Source organism: Oculina patagonica, chromosome 10 (assembly GCF_052425735.1).
Source record: "Oculina patagonica isolate OP01 chromosome 10, crgOcupat, whole genome shotgun sequence".
NCBI classification, from domain to species: Eukaryota; Metazoa; Cnidaria; class Anthozoa; order Scleractinia; family Oculinidae; genus Oculina; species Oculina patagonica.
The window spans coordinates 159,916-180,801 of NC_135767.1; the positions used below are offsets into that span (position 1 = coordinate 159,916).

At 37.3% G+C, this 20,886-nt stretch overlaps 2 protein-coding genes across 2 annotated transcripts; both read right to left on the reverse strand.

Moving 5' to 3' along the window:
• Positions 1 to 1,099: 1,099 nt before the first annotated feature.
• Positions 1,100 to 2,686, reverse strand: LOC144667517 (pituitary tumor-transforming gene 1 protein-interacting protein-like). Its single transcript, XM_078528944.1, has one exon. It carries the CDS (start codon positions 2,323 to 2,325, stop codon positions 1,801 to 1,803), a length of 525 nt encoding a protein of 174 aa, XP_078385070.1. The 5' UTR covers positions 2,326 to 2,686; the 3' UTR covers positions 1,100 to 1,800.
• A 1,472-nt stretch (positions 2,687 to 4,158) lies between these two features.
• On the reverse strand, positions 4,159 to 17,438 carry LOC144628930 (potassium voltage-gated channel protein Shal-like). The gene is made up of 6 exons (XM_078487054.1): positions 15,835 to 17,438; positions 10,921 to 11,083; positions 9,363 to 9,440; positions 8,490 to 8,591; positions 6,396 to 7,784; positions 4,159 to 6,350 (listed from the first exon to the last, which is right to left on the reverse strand). The coding sequence occupies exons 1-5, from the start codon at positions 16,920 to 16,922 to the stop codon at positions 7,338 to 7,340; spliced, it is 1,878 nt and encodes a 625-aa protein (XP_078343180.1). The 5' UTR covers positions 16,923 to 17,438; the 3' UTR covers positions 4,159 to 6,350; positions 6,396 to 7,337.
• Between the last annotated feature and the right edge of the window lie 3,448 nt (positions 17,439 to 20,886).

Genomic DNA, 20,886 nt, shown 5'->3' on the forward strand with positions numbered 1-20,886 from the left:
GGTTGCTACCTAGTCTGTCATTTTATATGAACTATGTTTTTCAGTGATTTTAAAAATGGAGCAATCTTGTTCCCAGAGGGGCCATGGGAACATGGATAGTATCCATGCTGGGAATGAGGTGGAAAGTGGAGAGTCATACAACATATCACTCTGAGGAATTTTTTAATATATAAATAAATAAAAAAATAAAATAAATAATAAATGGGAATTTGCAGTGGCACTTCCACAGAGTGGCTTATCCACCACTGTTCCCGATCGAATTGGAATTTAGTAGTAATGGTTTTTTGGAGGGAGGAAAACCGGAGAACCCAGAGAAAAACCCTCAGAGCAGGGACGAGAACCAACAAGAAACTCAACCCACACACGACGCCGGGTCCGGGAATCGAACCCAGGCCACATTGGTGGGAGGCAAGCGCTCTCACCACTGCACCATCCCTGCTCCCCCAAAAAAAGGTTTCAACCAGTATAGTTTGATCATGTCTTTTCGATGCACCACATCCTACAAAATTGACCAAATACTACTGATAGGTTTTCCTATTTCTCTATTGTTTTTCATTTAAGCTTTGTTTCAATCTTCTCAGGTTAACACTAATGTTATTTTAGATTTACTGTAAATACATAAAACATACATTTGGGTCATACGACAAGCGACATAACCCTGAATACTGGAATAAGGAAAACAGCGACATCGATCATTACAGCACTGAAATGCAACAGCAACACAATAAGGGGAAAAACGACAGCAACATTTACAGCTGTTGGCTAGGTGACATTGGTTCTCAGAAACATGCGACATGGCGACACGGCTACCCCCCTTGGAAGGCCTCTTTTTTTTGGATTTTTACCTCCAATTTCTCAAACCAATTTTCGTTTCCCCTGGAAGTTCAAGAAATCAGGATTCTACTGTAGCTTATGACATAAGACGGTTTAACTAGTGGTTCATATAGAAGTCAATATACATGTTGCAAATCAATTATTTTTATTTTATTTTTTAGAAAAAGAGAACACCTCGTTTTAAACCAGAAATGCTCATCTAGCTTTACAACCATCTCATCTCAGATAACATAGATGTTATGACAACAAATGAATAATTGCCATACATGTAAATGTTCTTAATTTAAACTATTTTTCAACAGTAAAGTGGTTTGATTACGTAGTCCTGACTATAAACAAAGACAAAAATAGGCATACCTTAGAAACAGCGAGGAGCGCACTCTTGCGTTTTAGTTCATAGCATGACGTTTATGAGGAAAACAAGCCTTTTGACTCACAACTATTAAATCTTACAAAAATAAATGAATCGGTTATTATATAGTTTTCAAATCTGTAATCCCAAAGCTAGTGATCGTCACTTCAGATCAAGTTCTTTTAAAAGTGAAATACAAAGGATTGAACACACGAAGCTCTCAGCGAGAACAAAAGAACTAATTTATGTAAAATACTGAACAGGAAAAATATAAAATCATTCACCCAGAAACAGGAAATTTGAAATGAACGATTCAGAGAAATCTGCATATTTGACTTTCAAAAATATATCACTGCGATTGACTAGTCAAAATGGGATGTTTAACTAGAGCAGTTGAGCAAAACATACATACCGTATACATTTTATCCCGCACCATAAAGCCAATATGAGCTTTTAAAACAACAAAAGATAAACACCATTTTGGGATTTCTCTTGTCCCAACATCCTAGAAAACTTTACATTGAAGATTTTTTCCCTAACATACAAGACAATGTAAAAGTAAATTAGTAATAATATGAGTAGATTTATAATCAGAAAGGCACTGAAAAATAAATTTAGGGATTGTCCTCAATTCGCTGGTAACCCGATCCAGGGCGAAGACCATACTTCTTGCGAATTTCATCTCTCTTCATATCTCTATCGCTTCTTTTTTGAGCATGGATGGCTTGCATTTCTTCACGCTTACGCTTCAACTTTGCATCTTCTTTATCCATTCGCTTCTTCTTACACTTGTTACATCGACGACAGCAACAGCAGTAGATACAACAGCCGAGAAATATCAAAAAGACGCCGACCACGGAAGGTACCAAGATTATGAGAACGTTCCCTGCAATTCGACATTGGCCATAATACCATTTCCTACTGGGGCAGTCTCTAGGAACAATCTTCGTCCATCCAGGGTAATTGCTACAAACATCAGTTGAAGAACACCAGTAACATGCCGATTGCCCGGTGCAATCACTGCAAGATTTGTTGAAACTCTTACAATCGACTTCCTCGGCGGCTGAAACTGGCAAGGCGAAATAAACAACACAAGCGACTGCCAGCAACGAAATTAACAAGCCCCGTTCAAAATTCATGATTAAAATTGAAAATTCCTCAGCCTTGAATCAGGATATTTTGAGTTGATGTCCTTCCTTCGTCCTCTGTAATATCCACTCCTTTGAATCAGTCCTTAATGAAGTTAAAAGGTGAACAGAAGTGATTTAGTTCCTTTCACTTCGCAATGTTTACTTTGTCAAGAGAAACCGACTTTGCCCTTTCCCGCGAAAGATTGCTTTATGCCAGATTTACGAAGATGGAACAGCGATTGTTTTAAAACTTCTTCGACGAAAATCGGATATATTGGCACCATAAATCAGCGAAATATTTACGCCAGGAATTTATCACAGCGCAGTGCGACAAAATCAAAAGTGCAACCGACTTTTGCACATAATAAGAGCACGCACGGACTTACGTCACATAATTCAAAACATATTTCGCCCCACCGGAGGAGGGGTAAATCTTAAAATAAAAACAACCAAAATATTCCGATCAAAATATAAGTATACCTAAAAATATACAAATGTTTGAATTTTTCGGATAAATAAATTTACTGGATGTCACTGAGAACAGAAAAAATGGCATTTGTATGGAAGAAATAAAGAAAGGTGAAATCTACAAAATGCTTCCCTACCCCTTGCTCCCAAGTAGTTGTTTACGCATGGGTTCCCATGGAACGCGAATTTTCATGCGCCTAAAAATATATCAAATCACTGATTTTAAATAACAAATCAAAAACTCGTTTTTCGCACATCATGAAATTTACAATTCAAATGAAGATGTTGTGTCACCCGTGATTGTTTATTCTTTTATTGTTCGTTTACTCGCACCTCTTTTTTTGTTCGATTGCCTAAACTTTTTACGACTTTATTAATATTTTTCAGGCCAAAAAGAAGGCTCTATACGGAAGTGTATCAAATTACATAAAGATTTTGGCGAACCTTCATCTATTCATCGGAAGGCACGTTTTTTTTAGCACCCACATTTTTTCCCCTTTTTCTTCTCTTACGGTTATTTCTTTTTATTTTTTTTTTGCACATGTAGCAACTCACAGGTCCCTATGGATGTAAAACTCTCTAGTTTTAAGCGCAGCCCTCACAGGTCGCTGTGGCGCCACCCCCCTAACGCCTCTCGTTTTGCGCTGTTGGGCAGCTCTCTCAGGTCAACGAGAGATAAACTTTTTTACAATGACACGAGCATGGGGCAAAGAAAAATTTTTAATCCCCCGAGGGAAAAAACCCATGGCTTTCCCATCGGTGGGCCCTTTAGAAGGGGGCGATGAAACTATAATACGGGTAGAGGGTTGTGAACAGGCTAAGGTCCGCACACCATCCCCGGATCTAGTGTTTGGACGTCTGGTGGGTTTATGGTATCTGGGTTCTTGGCCTCTGGACCTCTTGGTAAAGACAGGAGTCCATTACTCCTTGGTCTCTAGGCTTTCGAGGTGGTCTTGATGTCTCCGAGACCATCCCGCCTCTCTCTAGGAGTATAGTCGCAATCAGGGAGGGGGGGGGGAGATAACCACTGAACACTGTCCCCTTTTCTGTACCAGAGTTTTTGGTAAATTTCAGGCCTTTTAAAATGTTCTGCCGTGTGACTAACTACAGAAAACTGTTCCCTTTTCACTGTCCAAGGTAATTTGTCAAATTTTTGCCTTTTCACCATTTGGAAATCCACTGAAACAAACGACAAATGGTGAGCAACCTCGGACAGTCCTAGAATCAGACCACACCTTTAGAAACTTTTTAGACAAAGTGAGTGGCCACGGATTATATTCGTTTTTTAAACAATTTTATCCAATTACTTTCTTTTGCAAGATTTGTGTCCAGGACTTCACTGCATTCGTAAAGAAAATAACAATATGACAATAGTGTTGTAATTCTGTTTATTGTCAAGGTACATTTTGCTGAGTTTCTGGTATAAATAAAACCTGCAGGGGGTAAATGCTCATAAAAGGCAAACTTAAATACTCTTTTACAATGTAAAATCATCAAATAATTAACCATGCAAGAACTTTTCCACCACTAATAATTGTATATAAATGTTAGCTAATGTTAAAAACATTTTTTGCCATTGCTGTTCGAAAGCCTTTGAATATTTTTTTCAATAACTTTATGTTGGTTTCCACAGCTTGGCCATTACAGTCAGATCTGGGAAGTGGAGAATGCAAAGCAAATGAATTGCTAGTGTCCTTTTTGTTTAGCTCAGAACGTTTACATAAAGATGACAAAAAATTGTCAAAAGCTTAAGCAAACAGCAATGCCCTAGCACATTCCGCTGTGAAATAAATATAAAGCAAACTCCATGAGTTGGCTTTGTTGACTTAAAATTCTGAGAAAAGGATTTGTTTATGCCCTTTAACTCATAAGATCAACTTCAAAACTCTCCCTAACATTTTTCATATATTTTCTGTAATATTATAGTTAGGAGAATTCGGTTCTAAATCAAGATCAGCTCCTATAATCTCATGACATGCTATTTTTAAACAGTATTTAGAGAAAATAGAAACTGATCTATGCTGGGAGTTAAGTGTTCACTCAGTTGGGCAAATGAGAAAAAAACACCCAATTACTTCTTGACTATTCAAATAGTTTTGTTAAAATATAAAACCTCGGAAAATCCCAAGGCTCATTCTTATTTACAATGAATATTAATTTTACTCTGTATTAATCATAATTAATTCGATAAAAACATAATGATTTGTCTTCAAGACATTAGCAGAATCAAAGGACTAGCTGAAAATCAGGCAAGTTATTTGAAATTTGCAGCATGTAAAAAAAATTGAAACTGCATAATGTAAAATTTTCACAGTAATCCCAGCCTTAGAAAGGCAAGGAAGCAAAGGTTTAAAGGTTTAAAAACATTTAACAAAATGTACAATATTAAACAATAATCCAGTCTTTATCCAAAAACATCCGAAATTAAAAGAACTGAAACTTATAAGAACACAAGTCAACACGCTGACAGAAATAAAATTATGATATCAAAAATCCCATTTTTACAATTTCCTGGTATCAAATCACCTCAATAAGAGTGCAGTTAATTCTGCATTCAAAATGTCACTCTTTTCCATTTCAATTACAAGGATAAATCCAACTGGAAAATGCCATTTTTTTCTCTCTTCATGCTTCCCTTCTGAACTGGTTTTTAGGGTGAAGGGACTGGCGAGTTCTTGCAGCAGATTTCATGGTTACAAGAGGACGTTAGTGAGATAACGTTTTTTTTTTAAATCCAAGCAATACAGTATTTCTCATTTTTTGCATGGTCTCAATCAAAAATTAAGAGATATCAATCAAGGTTAACATTAGACCTGATTATATGTTAAAAAAATCAGCTAAAGATAAGATAAATGCAACTTAGTTATTTTCTAAGGCTATAAATTAAACAGAGATTCCAGAAAAACTGGACCCTGCTATGACTGCATGAATGGACTTGTAAAACAGAAAAAATATTTCCTGGAATGTGCACTTTTTTGGAACTTAAAAAATTATGCGTTATTAAATACAAAGCTGCTATATATCAACTGAACGTCTTTTGTGTATTTTGTACATCCTAAACAAACAGGAAAAGAGCATAAAATAAAAATACCCTGCTCAAAAGTCTTGGACAATGCAGAAAATTAAATAGGTGCTTTAAGTACCTTGACAGATAAATAATTCTCAGAAATAGTAAGCTTAATTTTTTTCTTTAGCTTACTGCATCATGCACCTCCTTGTTCTTTTTTGTGCCCTCACTCGTAGGTGACTAACTGTATCTCCTATCTACACACATGGCAACTAGTAGTCTGACGTCATGTAGCAAAACACAATATATGAGACGTTGTTCAAGAGATCTCACAAGGACCTTACATCAATGTCAAGCCATGTGACTACTTAACAGCAATTTGAAATTTCATGTCCTTTGTACAAATATGTTATCATCAAATCTTGAAATAAAAACCCTATCCCTAAATAGCTTGAGACTAGTAACGACACCTTTACCTTCGACCATCTAGTACATTAATAAATTAACTTGCCTTGAAGGCTAAAATGTCACACTCGATCCATGTCAATCCATTTCAACTCTTCTGTAGCACATGTAGCTGGAGGTTTTTTGTGCAACGGAGAACAACAAGCAGAACAGGGTCTCCTCTCTATTTTCCAAGTGGACTCCTCCCTCATTTTTTGCAGCTTTGCCATTGCATAAGAAGAACTATGAGCTATGAAGGCTAACTGTCTTACAGTAATTCCCAGCTCAGTAGCTGTCCATATAGTCTTCTTGTTGTATAACAGGAAAGTCCTGGTGTTATGAAAAATGTTCTCCCCTGCCCGCACTTGTCTCTCACTTCAATATGGGGCTAACCAACTACAAAGTGATACTGAGTTCCTTTTAGATCCACAACTGCTTTCAATCCTTGTATTCTTGCTCTCCCCACAATTGTAACAATACACACAATGTACTTTGTCTCTATGCCTCCCTTAGTCACACTTAACCTCAGATACAAGATTGTTGTTCATTATTGGACCAGCTCGATCTTCACATCAGCCTGTTATAGGTGGGCGTCGCCATTTAACAAGGCCTTTCTTTTGTGTGATCTTGTCCGGTCTTCCTCCATCCATTGATTTTGTAGAAAATATGTCTAATTCGACTCTTGGATAAATATTTTTGACGGCCACGCGCCATATACACAAACTGTGCACTGCACATTCTGGTTTTAAATAAGACTCAAAATTTGGTAAAAAATTTCACCAAAAGGTTTCCATATGAAAAAGATGGACAGTTTCTTCAAAGCTCCATCTAAAATGTTGTGGCACTCAAACACCACTCTGGAGAAACATTTTAAATACTGAGTATTTTAGCTGTATTAAATAATTACCTGTATTTTAAATATCAAGAAATTTTTTAAATAATTTTGAACTTGAGATCTTTTTACGTTTTTAGCCAGAATTGAAGCTAAATTTCCCAATTTGCATCAACAATGAAGTCAATGTTGGAATAATTTGCTGGCAGTTTTACCTTAAGGGCAAACTTGCTCACTTTGGAATTTCATTTTTCCTAAAACAGCATAATTTTAAATTACAGTGTGGGACCCTCGTCGGTCATTACAATTTTCATATCTGCAGTGATTGTTAGCTCCATCGTGAATATTATTTGGCACTGCCACAGTTTCAAAATCTGGGAGGGTCACAATAGCCGACGTAGTGACATTGTTAGGTTGTTTGTCATTGTGTGGCTTTGAATTAGCTTTGTGCTTGCTTTTTATGTCATTCATTTCCATGTGATCATGGAAAAATGCATTCTCATGCTGATGCGCAGGTTCAGAGAAGGATCTTGTTCGCTTCATGCATTTCCCTGTGTAACTGTTTCGGTTGTAACAAGCATCGCCGCACACTCCTGCTAGTGAAACAGACGAGGAAATCGGTGAACCAGATGGCGTACAAATCGGAGTATTCAGCTTGGGAGTTTTCCGTACAGGTTCTCCTTTGTATGAGTACTCCATTTCTACAAACTGTCGTGCCTGTGGACATATCAATCAACATAAAGAAAGTGAGTTCTACTTGCATCGTAAGTATTACAGTACTTTTATCCCACTTGTAGTAGCTCATCAGACCACTGAGCACTTGCAGTCAAACTTTTGTTTCACAAGGACAGTGACAGTGATTTTAGTAGCATATTATCTTCGAAAAACCCCCATGGGGAAAGATAATAAAGTATGTATGTACTATGTACCAGGGATTAGGACTAGGACTAGTGGTGGACTAGCCACCAACACTGAGGTGAATAGTTGTTTTAGTAGAGAGATAATACAACCCCAAAAGGATTGCATTAAACTTATTTATTCCTGTCAACGATTACAGTTTTTGCATGTGAGTTGCTCAGAGGTGAACAGAAAAGGATATCCCATGTTTGGGTAGCCAATCAGCACATGCCAACAACACTATTCACTGTTTTAGTATATACTTATAAGTATTATTGAGATACCCTCCAAAAGAAATTAAATTCAAAGTTGTAAGCAGATAGTGAAAGTATTGAGCCCCAACAAGTAATTGTTGACCATCCATACAGGGCAAAATTCTCATTTCCATAAAAGCAAAATAAAGTAGGCCATGCATTTAATACCATTCAGTATGAGCATGGCTTTGAATTTTCCTTACAGCCAGTGATTGCCAGCAATCATACAAAAACCAAGCTGATAAAAGACCTGTTTTAATTGATGACATACCGTAGCTTTTTCCAAGCACTGCAGAAGATGTGTATGTTGTTCATCAAGATAGCTTTTCTCTTTATTGCTCACTGGAATTTGCGTTAGCTCCAAGCCAGCACCCTTAATAAAATGTAAAAATCATAAAACTACATCAATGAAAAATCCCTGAATGTCTTTTCACAATATTATGGACTTCCCTCGCAGCCACTCCATTCAAAAGAGTGATCAACATTTAATGTTTACTTGCAATGTCCATGCACTAATATCATGATAGTTTTGCCTGTTTCCAGATTTCACTGGCCATGACACTGAAAGTGCTGGCCTGATGAACGAATATTGACCTAACAAGCAAATTCTCCACACAAGGAAAGACTACAGTGAATTTTTATAGTCTACAAGTTACAAAGACTGATGTGTTGGAAGAATATATTGGCTAGCATCCAGTACACTGTTGAGCCTCTTTGTGTGTATTTCCAAAGAAATCAAAGACACGAAGATCACCATGGAAAAAACGAAGATCTCAAGATTAAAGCGAAGATCTGAAATTGACCAAATTCGCGTGATCAAATTGAACACTTAGATATAAAGCTGTCAAAACTCAACTTACACTAATAAATGTTCAAACTGTTTCAATCCATAAAATGAAGATTTTCTTTAAAAAAAAAATGAAGATTTGCAAAAAAAACCCGAAGACCATGGGTACCCATATATAGAGAGAGAGGGCTCACTGTTGCTTTGCAGTACATTATACTGTCCATAGTGTTTAGATATTATTTGCTGGTATATCAAGGCAATATCCACTTACGTAGTCGATTCAATTCAAGATCTACCCAACCCAAAACTGTTATCATTTAATCCTTGTAAAAACAAATTGTAAGATGTGTCACTCACCAGTGGAACGTTTTCCTTATCAGGAGGGGAAACCAAAGCTGTGCCAGCCATTGTCTTTGAAATTGACACTCTTGCTTTCTGAAAGTGGAAAAAAAAATTTAAGCATCTTGAGCTGGTGATACAAACTGATATGGAAAACAATAAACCTATAATTCTCTTTGTATACAATAGATGTGTCAATTTTGAAATACATGTAAACATAGTAAATAATAAAGATGGTAAATTTACAAGCTCGGTGATAAATAGTGAAGAAATTATTCAACATGACACGAGCGTGGGACAAAGAAAAAATCTGAGTCCCTGACGGGAATCAAACCCATGGCCTCCCAGATACCGGTTGGGCGCTCTAACCAACTGAGCTACGAGAGACTCGTTGTAAGCTGGGCCATTTACTAGGTAAGCCATTTACTAAATGGCCCAGCTCACAACGAGTCACTCGTAGCTCAGTTGGTTAGAGCGCCCAACCGGTATCTGGGAGGCCATGGGTTCGATTCCCGTCGGGGACTCAGATTTTTTTCTTTGTCCCACGCTCGTGTCATGTTGAATAATTTCTTCACTACATGTAAACATATTCTAACATCAAAATTGACCAGATTTAATCTTCATGTAAGTAGGTCTCACAGTACAACTTGGCAAATGAAATAGTTGGTAGAAAACTTTGAATAACGATACTTTGCTTTGACCAAATATACTAGGGTGGCAAATGTGAGCATTGCTGCTAGCCTGGTGGCCATTGATTCAAATAACTGGGGGGGGGGGTAGGAGAGGGGCAGATCCAGGATTTTTCTTAGGAGGGAGTGTACAGTGACTAAGGAATGGCGTAACTGACTGGTGACATTGAACACATTTTGAAAAGCTAATACTGAGTTGCTGGTCATCTCAGGGTGGGGAGTGCACCCCTTGCATCCTCCCCCTAGATCTGCCCCTGGAAGGGGGGGAAGAGGTCTGAACTTCCTGTTTCTTATACATTGTAACCTGCTACCTTTCCCTATTATAGTTTTTCCCACTTTGTTCTATTTGTATTGCAAAATAGAAACAAAATGTTGCGAATTTATTCTTACATTCTTACAGTTCCTACCAACTTTGGAATCCCACTTCCCATCTTCTCTTTTCCCACTTCCCATTGAGTTCCAAGCCCCTTTTACTCCCTCGTTGTCACCCCCTGCCTCCCCCTCCCCGCAGGTAAACTGATAATCGTCCCTACTGCCAGATAAGGAGTAGCCACGAGCCAAGCGGCCCACACTGCCGGAGCTTATCCTGGTTTCCGTAGCATTAAGCGGCTAGGAATATTTCTACTCCCCCCTGAATGGGATGCTAGTCCATTGCAGGGTTCCCCCTCAGCATTATGTCGCCGGTACCCATTTATACACCTGGGTGGAGAGAGGAACTATGAGAGTAAAGTGTCTTGCCCAAGAACACAACACAAGTGACCCCGGCCGGGGCTCGAACTCGGACCGCTCGATCCGGAGTTAGGCGCTTTAACCATTAGGCCACCGCGCCTCCCATACTGCCAGATAAGTAAACCTGTTAATGTGTGCATTAGACAAAGATACTGTACCTTGTGGGCTTTTCGTTTATCTGCTCTTTGGTTTTGCAAATATATTCGACTAAAATTAGATACAATGACAGGCACTGGTAATGCTATCACAAGGACACCACTGAGTGAACACAGGCTACCCACTATCTTTCCAGGGGTTGTTTCTGGCACCATGTCACCATATCTGAAAATAGAAAATATAGCTTTTAAGCATTTTCATTAAGTCTGTTGTACCCACAGAATTTGGCACTACTGTTCGAGGTCCATTCATTGGATCTGTTTTGTTTTCGTTTTGAATAAGTTGTTTTTAAGGTGTGAGAAGTTGTTCACATTTGTTGAGAGGCATTTGTTCTAAGTTTGTGTCCCAGCTTTAATTTCTAGAGCCAGTGGTTGAAATTAGTTTGTACCGTAGGTTGGTTAGTTTGTTAACGGTGTTCAGAAATGTGATTGTTGACATCACCATTTCTTGTTGCTAACTGATATTTTTGATTTTTTTTTTTTTGGCAGTCAAGTATTTCGATTATGAACTCAAAAAAGATGTATTTTTATTGAAGAGGGAATAAATGATAAAATGTAGAACAGTTTCTCACCCTTGACAACTGATGCACAATATAATTATGTGTAAGCGCTATGCACTAGTCAGCTGATTAACAAAATGTAAAACAGGAATCGACAGGCTAAAGGAGTCATATTGGCCGTGCTCCCAAGAGCTCATAAATGGCTTAGAGCGGTGGAAATTATTTAATTTTTCTAAAGCCCTAGGTTTATCTTCAAAATTTTTTTTACTTCTAATGCCAGCAAGAACGTAACACATGTACAAAGTTTTGCTTCATTTTAAAAAAGCCTGTGGCAGACAGGAGCCTAAAATAGAAAGTGATGACTGGTAAAAATCATTCAAACACAAGTTTGTTGACTTCTTGATGTGATTTCGTAAATTCATTTTCCGCATTTTACTGTACTTGTTAGCCGGAACAAGATTAGAAGGGAAGTACTATTAATATACACTGTAGAAAATTGATTTTATTCATGTGGCTTACCTACAATAACTGGATTTTTACACGTTTTAGCATAAACAAAAAGAAAAGATATATTAGAGATGAAACATAGTTATCATGTGTTAAGTATTAAGTATTCAGGTCATGTTCTGAGAGATGCCAAAACAATAATTACCTAAATGTGAGCTTAAGACAGAAGGCTATGCAACAATTTAAAAAAAAACAAAAGCAATACATTTTTGTTAAACTCAAATTAGCATAAAAAGTAATAAAGCATTCTTGAGCACAGATCATGAATAGATGATTAACAGGAACTTATCAAATTGGATAAAAATTGTTTTGAATTAGGGGTGTCGAATGGTAAATGCGGATTTTTTGGGGCAATTTTTTTTTTTTTTCCCCCGGCCTTTTTTTTCTTTCCAAAAAAATTCTTCCCGAGGGGAAAAAAAATTTTTCCCTTTTTTTTTTTTTTTTTTTCCCCCCCTTGAATTGAATTTCTCTACTATGACTGATTCAACTGATCCATTGTATAAGCACTGCCAAGCAAAAGGTTCTCCAAGTAATACTACACCTTAATAGACAGTTTGTTCAGCAAATATTCAGAAGTTTTTGCCATATCATTGTGCATCATTCAAACAAGGTAAAGGTTAAGTCTGCCTACGAGCCTAGTGGCCCATCACTGGCAGGCTGGAGCTTATCCCAGTTTCCGTAGCATGAAGCGACTAGTAGTGTTTCTAATCTCCCCTGGATGGAATGCTAGTCCATCGCAGGGTTACCCTCCAGCATTAAATTTGCTGGTACCAATTTATGGACCTGGGTGAAGAGAGGCACTGTGAGAGTACAGTGTCTCGCCCAAGAACACAACACGGTGCCCCAGCCAGGGCTAGAACCCGGACCGCTCAATCTGAAGTCAAGCACGCTAACCACTAGGCCACTGTGCCTCCCGTATAGACAATAGTTACAACGTAATACCACAGCCTTATTGAATGACTGCAAAGATAACAAAGTCTGTTTATTCTCAAATATTGACATGTCTTCTCTCGTCCTTGTAATTAATTATGGTTAAATGAAATGAATTGAGTTAATCAATCCTTGTGTAAAAGTAATGACAACCTGACGTCAAGTAATATATTTTGGTTATGCATTAAGTTAGTTGTAATAACATGCAATGTATCACAAATGAGAAAAACAAATAAGAACTCTAGTAGAGTCCTTGATCAAGCTGTAGTTTAAAAGCCTTCTTTCTTTTTTTTTTTTTTTTTTTTTTACAGTCATGTGTACAACAACACACATAATTAAAATAAATACGGACAATACATCTTTGAATGATATTTAATTTAGTGTATTTGAAATTTTAAGGAACACTCAAGCAAAATATTTTCATTTTAAGGTGACTGTTTTAAACCAATTCAACGAATTTATTTTGGCCATGGACACCCATGAAAAGCTTAAACCATTTGAAATGAGGACAACCAATTTTTGTGTAGTTTGCACAAACTAGAAAGCCTCTCAAGCTTACAAATGCTTTGGCCTCTCGGAATTTGTTCAGAATATTGTTCCATTCTATTAAATTAACACAATGAAAAGGCAAAATGAACCCCATATAGCTCTAACTGATAGCAAAATATTCAACACACAAAAAGTTCCCCTGGCTTATGAAAAAATTTGGCTGGATTCTAACAAGATACAGTTAGTACCAATAATTTCTTAAAAAGCTGGCATTCAATTCTGTGGAAAACACACATCAAGTAATAGATTGGTTTTTGAGTACAGTTTTAACGTTTCTCACAGATCAATAAGCCACACAACTACAACTTGTAGGCCTGTCTTTTCAGTATGTTTGGAACCGTCAAAAAAATTTCATGTGTACACAAAGTTTTAATAAATAAATTGATTGATAAAATGGGTCGAGCCTTGGTAAATATAATTATCTTGTAGAATTTCTAAAATATATGGTTACTTGACTAAGAAAAACAATTTGGCAGTTGTTTTAAGAAATTATAAAGAAATGAAAAAATATTCGTCTATTTGAAAATATATAATATATATGGCACTTACTAAAAAACTAACACAAGAGATGGTAAAATGTCTCCAATTTTCAGCATGCCAATAATAAAAAAAATCTTCAACAAATATTAAATATTCATAAGGCGAATTGTCCACTGGTGCATACAAAATGAGATAAAAAAAAACAGTCAGAGACTTAGAGAAGGGATGAGGAAAGTTGGAAAAATGGAAAATCATGGACAATGTCGTAAATTTAAAGCAGTATAGCAATGATGTGCACAGAGAACAAAAGTATTAAACCATTAAAGTATTTTTTGTTGTCTGATGGCAACTTAAAAGCCCTTAATTAGACAAATTTCCTGTATTCTTGTGGTATAAGCTCCACTGACTCTTCATGCAAGGAGATGATTACAGTTTACGAAATTCATTTTTGCAATTTGAGCATTTAAACACAACCAAGAAATTTAGATTTGACCCAACCCAAACATTTTCTGTCCTGAAATTTCTCATTCAAAGCAAATGCACTGTTAATAGTTCTTTGTTTTCTAGCAATAAGCTGAAAAACAATTCCTCACTGAACTGCGCATTTTCATTACACAGTCTAGCCAGCAGCAGCTGTTAAATTTCTCCGGCAAATTCTCTTTCAATTCCTTATTAATTTACCACACACTGGGAAAATGCATCTTATTATTCTTGCACCATTTATGCAACAAGTAAACTGTACACAAAGGAGCAACATTTTGCATTTATTTAAATTACTTCTTGAGTTACAGACTAAACTGACATCCAAACCAAGCAACTAGACCAGCAACAGTTGGGAGCCAAGGGTAAAAATGAATTTTAAATGACACGACAGGACAAAAACCCATTAGTGGTGTCTTTATTGAATGGAATAACATCACGTTTCAAATGCCAAACGTTTTGTAAATTAATCGATTTTTTTTCAATGTAGACAAAAAACTTATCCTTTTTTCAGAGTTTTTTGTGACTCTAGGTTCAAAAAGTGAACTTTTTATTGCCCTGGTAATATTTCCTATACATGTTTAAAACATCCATAATAATTTCTGTAAAACCAAATGGCCATGTTTTGGATGTAAGAAGTTGAGTTTTCCCTCATTTCCCTTATCTGCAGCTATCTATCTACAAGATGACCACAAATAAACTAAATAATGGCGCTATTAGCTTCGATTTTCCACTGAGAGGAAAAGTTGAGTAGTGATCCCAAGTTATTCAGGAATTATCCACCGTATGAACACGAACCTACTACAGACATCTCAATTTTTGTATAATAAAGAACCAGCTCTTTTCATATAAAATTTAAGAAATTTTAGCCAACATTTAATTTTTAACACAAGCAATTTTCTTCTCTTCGCCGCAGGAAAAAAATTGGCGAGGAAAGAAACCAAGTGGGAACAGTCGAATATCTTGGAACAGCGAAAACCGATGTTGTACCTTGTTTGGCTCGCACGTTCATCAATAAGATATGGCCGAAAGCAACAAGAAGTAAATATATGCATTCACATCAAAATATTATGCTTTTACAGACAAATTAAGCCCCGTTCGTACCTGAAAGCTAGGGTATTACCAAAATCAGGATTAAGTGCGGATCTATGCGAGGCTTATGTGAGGCCTGCAAGCTGATAAATTACCCGGGATGTTGTCGTAACACTTCATCGGACTAATCTGTAACAACTGCCTGTCGTTAGACTCAGATACTTGATAACTACAGCAGATTAAACGACTTGATAGCTGCCACACAACACGAAAAAAAAAAAATACCCGAGTGCATCTCCCAGGCTCGATTAGCTGTAAACAAACTTTTCCAGATGAGTTATCTCTACGTACATAACAGTAAAAATGTTCTGAACAAACTTGATAATTTGTTCAAGGATTATCTTTGTCAACATAGCAGTAGAAATAGAATTGAACTTACCCTAATGTAGTCATTGTGACGATCGTGTACCAGAAGCTCGCTGGAATACTCGTGAATTTTGTGTCTTTGACGTTTTTTTCCACATAGTACATAACAGTGGCGAAAATAATCACCGCCATCGACAGCGAGAACAACAAGAATCCGAGCTCAGAGGCGCAACTCTTCAATGTATAGCCCAGGATCCGGAGTCCTCTTGAATGTCTTGAAAATTTGAATATTCTGAAGATCCTAAACACTCTGAGGGTCACAAATGCGCCACTTATAGAATTATTTGGCATAAAGAGTCCAACATAGAAAGGTAATATAGCTACCACATCTATTACGCTCATTAGATCTCGAGCGAATTTCAAGCGGTCAGGAGCTGCATACAAGCGCGCCAGATACTCAACAGTAAATACTATAACACAAGCTGTTTCCATCGAAAAAAACGTCTGTTTATTGACGTCGCCGAAGGTTCCTCCGTCTGTTGGAAGTGTTTCCACCACAGTGCTGATCACACTAACTGCAATAAAGAACCCGGTGATGTAGTAAGCCAAAGTGGCCGGTCGCGAGCTTTGCGGATTTTGAAAAGCGGTCCACATCTTCTCGCGAACTGTAGAATCTGTGTTTTCTTCGCCATTCTGTGAACCATCCTCCAGTTTATCGGGCTCAAAAATTCTTTCTTCGCATTCTTTCTTCCTTTCGCGAAAATCTTCCCAACAACAATCGTGCACCACGTCTTCGGAGATACCGAAGAAGCAAAGTTCGTCTTCAAACGAAGACACGCATTCTCCCCGCGGGTAGTGCATCTTTCCATTGCGATAATAATTTAAGACATGTCGGAATAAGTCCGGATCTCGATCGAAGAAGTATTCTTTTGTTTCCGAATCGAAAAAATAGTCTTTTTCGTCACTTCCAAGTAGAGTTTCCGGGAATCGCGCCAATGTATTTTGCCATGTTTCAAACCGCCTCCCACTAACATTAATGGTGACTCTCTCGTCGTTTTTTTGCGATTCTGGCGGAGGTGGCATCGGAGACGTTGCTAAAGGAACCCATCCGACAGCGGCCGCCCTCGCAAAAGGCAGCCATGCTCCTACATCGGTGGCCATGATTGATTAGGACGGCCTTACATCGAAGGAAGTGATCCAAGCTCACTTGTAAGTCGCGCATCTACTCAGTTGAGGGACAGGTGTAAAAGCTTGTCGCTCCGGATGACAAACAACCACTTTAATTTATGCCAGCGCATCCACGGCAGACCGATTGAGACATCGATATGTTTGTACCATTTGTTCAAGCGCTGCCTCGATTATCCACCCGGGACGCGCTTCGCTTCAGGCACACGGCTCAATGGTAATTTTCGATCAAACGTTCGATTTCTTCGATGCTTCGAAATGTAGAAACAAATCGCCTTTGAAATCAATCAAATGTTGCAGCGCTCCGGGCACAAATTGGCGTAACGTATTGAGAACCAAGAGCCATGAAATTACTGTTAATCCACAGCTTTTGTTCAAGAGTGAAGTACACAGAGCATTAAATTGAAACAGCTTTAGCGTTACTAGCTTTTGTACTCCTTTTACATAAGTCTCTTAAAGACAAAGCGAACCACGCTAAAAGCGACGTTTTTCGTCACAAACGGATTGATGCAATGGTAAATTCTTCTTATGGGTTTCGCATAAGAGATACCTAATTGCAAAGGATATCGTTAATTAGCATTGGATTAAACAAATTTAAAGTCAGTAGCCAATGAATTTCGAGAAATATGACTGTTTGATTGATAGTTTATAAAACACCAACAGGGAATCTATTGTCCGCCTGTCAAGTATTCGCGCCAAATTTGCAAACGGTGCAAGCGAAAAAAGAGAATAAAATATTCCATTTCTTCTTTACTCCGTTACGGGCGACTTTTTTCGCAAAAAATTTTTTTTAGTCATTTCTGATATATATCATAATTTTTTTTGGTAAATCACAAAAGAGTATTCTTAAATGGCGAGAAACAAACGACCGCTTTTGAGAATTGTTTGGGTTCATTTTCGCATGAAGACGCCGTCCTGGTTTACAGTGCTTAATAAATAATGGAAAAAACCTCCAAGCCGAAGGATGTCTTCGACGATGAATTTAAAATAAAGGAAGTACTACGCGAAAAAATTCGTTTTAGTCCTGTCGCTTTGGCTTACCAACAGGACTTTCGTGAAAAACATTTTATTCGATTTACACCTGAACATAGCAACTCGTAAGGCCATAAATATGAGTTTCACTTAAGCGGTTTATTTTTTTTTTTAAATATTCGCTTTTATATTTCTTGTATGCTTTGTAAGAATACACCTTGCATCTTGGTTATGATTTTTTTCTTTTGTCATTTGCAGCAGTTAGCTAAATGTCCTTTTCCTGTAGGCCGGCAATAAAAATTACAAGACACCTTAAATGTTATAACGGTTTGAATAAACAGCGTTGAACGGCGACAACAATTGTCTACAGCAGCTAACATAATTTGATGTCTGTTGCTGACAGCTCTTGGTTACCAAAACAACGACGACAGCTTGTTCTGTTCTGTTAATCTATCGCTGAAATAAATTAACTTTGCAAATAAAAAAGGACTTTTATAAAAAGGCTACAGGCATTAAATTTGTTTCAGTGCGGCGATGAAACGAAAAAACAAAACTCTTACGTTGTTTTGATAGTATCATACATTTATATAAAGTCGGGTCTCTTTGTACATCAGCGTATTGCACCTTTTTAGCACCAAACGTGAAAATGCCTGATATTTTAATGTTTGCCGTGAAAAAAAAACACACTGTTAAGCGTTTTAAAAGGTTTTTAAAAAGTCATTTACATCGTACTCTAAAACGTGTCCTTGGCATTTGTGGATTGTGAGTAAGTGTTGAGATGGATCTAGATTGGAGTCAGAAGAAGTTACAAGGCGCTTTTAACAAAACAAGCTGAAAAAAGTTGTCTCAAAATTCACTATCTACAGGAGATCCGTTTTTTTTTTTCACGTGAACGGCTTAAGAGCGTCAGTTTATACGTTTGGTAATCATTGCTGTCTGACAGTGTTTTTACTCGTTAGCGCCACTGGCGCCGGGTTTTGGAACAAAGGTTTTAAACTACCGGTATATAGAAAAGCAGTGGTGTTCGTACTGAGAAAGGTATTTTTACACGCGCCGAGAGACTAACAAAAGGAGTTTCAAAGAGCAAAATTCAAATCCTTATAATTGCTATTCTATTATGACACAATGCAGAGAAACACTTGGACGTATTTTAGCATAAGCGGCAACTTTAAATTAAAGACAGTGTGTCAATCGGTTTTGTAATTAAGCCATAACAAAGCCTTCTGTGGCGAAGGACCTGAAATAATATAAAACCAACCTAACACGGACAAACGTACGGACCCTTTGCTACAGCAAAACATGAGCAAAACCACAAAACAATTTTAATTCTTAAAAGAAACTAGCACTGCAATCCAATCGTATAATTTTCCTAATGCTTGCATCTCACGGTTTTTCGAACTTGAACTATTCCTTTTCAATTTTTTCTGGAAAATTTAAAGCCCACTGATTAAAACCTTCCAACTAATTCTTTTCAATCTAGAATTGACCAGGGCATTTTAGCCCTGACGTTAATATTAATTCTGAGTTCTGAAAAATGTCCGTGATCTTTATATACCTGTACTATGTACTGTTACCGGCTTGTAAGAAAGACAATTTGTCCGTTACAAATAGCGAGTTTCTTCGATTCTATTGAGCAGCTACAATAAGGGTTTTGACGAAGGGTATAGATGTCAGTTTTTCATTACACATCACTGTGGCCATTTGTTATTTGGCATGTTGAACGTTTAGACGTTTTTCAGTTGTCAGCAATTAACGCAAAATTCTGTAAGCTGTCAGTTTTATGTTGGTTGCCAAATTAAGTTAAGGTTAAGTTAAGGGACCGTGTCACTCGAGTGTCACGATTTTTACCAAACGGTAAAAAACCTCAAATTCGTTTAAATATACAAAATAACCTTATAAAACAGTGAAGGGATATTTCAAAAAAAACAACAAATGCAAAAGAAGGTACGGATGGCCAAAATTGTCGAAGATTGAAAGGGATTGCGATAACAGTTTTTGAAATATGGTCCGGCGGAACAGTTTTCAACGTTAAATTATAACGCCCGGGAGACAGATTTGGCTGCAACGAAGCTATGGTTTTGTCATTTAGAATCGTAGCCGGAATTAATCTCTTTGCAAACATTTAGTTTCATAGCGAATTTTTAGACAAAATTTAATAACATAAAATTAACTTAGCCGTAACAAGTCCCTTTAACCTCATGCAAACACCTCCCAGCAGGTGGACAGTCAAAATATGCACTCTTAAAAGAATATTCAAATGGGCCAGTAGGAGTTTGGCTTTTGCTGAAGCATTCACCGGATGGTAGATGTTTTAATGATAAGTCAGGAATATTTTGATCCTCCGCATAAAATCTATCAAACTGGTCACTAAACAAGGATGTTAAGATCGTTATGCGTCGAAAGCGGTTTCACTTGGTAAAGTTTCTTGCTCATGTAAAGTGTTTTGGTTTTACCGCTGAATTTTCAGGCAATAGAAAAATGCTATGCAACATGCCTTTAATTTTCGAAAAAAACGAGGAACGATAAGTTACAGTTTGATATAAGTTGCTTATTTTAAAGTAGTCTAGCACGGTTCCTGCCTGAGTCAAACAAACTGCAGTTTACTACTCAGAAAATCGCGACTTATATCCCGAAACTATTACTATTGAATGCTGAAAGAAGAAATTAAGGACATTTTTAATTTCAAATGTGGGTCAATTTGGTATAACAAGAATTTAAAATTGAAGGTTTTTAAAATAATCTGCGGTTACGAACGTGCTCAAGAAGATCCCGAGAAAGAATAGCTCATTAACAAGTTAACGAATGTAACAACGTTTAGTCACCATTCAGGCGGTTTATCACTATACATAAAAAAAATACTGGCACTTGATGATTCAATGCTATGGCATTTTTCCAAAGAGCGTTTCGAATGTTGGCTATACCGGCTGGGGAAATTCTCTTTCTGGTTAAAAATGTAGGTTTTCGCGCC

Bases quoted from the DNA above. Each gene is read 5' to 3' on its own strand.
- LOC144667517 (XM_078528944.1), bottom strand. From the start codon at position 2,325: ATGAATTTTGAACGGGGCTTGTTAATTTCGTTGCTGGCAGTCGCTTGT.
- LOC144628930 (XM_078487054.1), bottom strand. From the start codon at position 16,922: ATGGCCACCGATGTAGGAGCATGGCTGCCTTTTGCGAGGGCGGCCGCT. The intron at 8,592-9,362 runs GTGAGTGACACA...CATTTTATTAAG, and splicing joins ATAAGGAAAACGTTCCACTG to GGTGCTGGCTTGGAGCTAAC. The intron at 7,785-8,489 runs GTATGTCATCAA...ATATGTCCACAG, and splicing joins AGTGCTTGGAAAAAGCTACG to GCACGACAGTTTGTAGAAAT.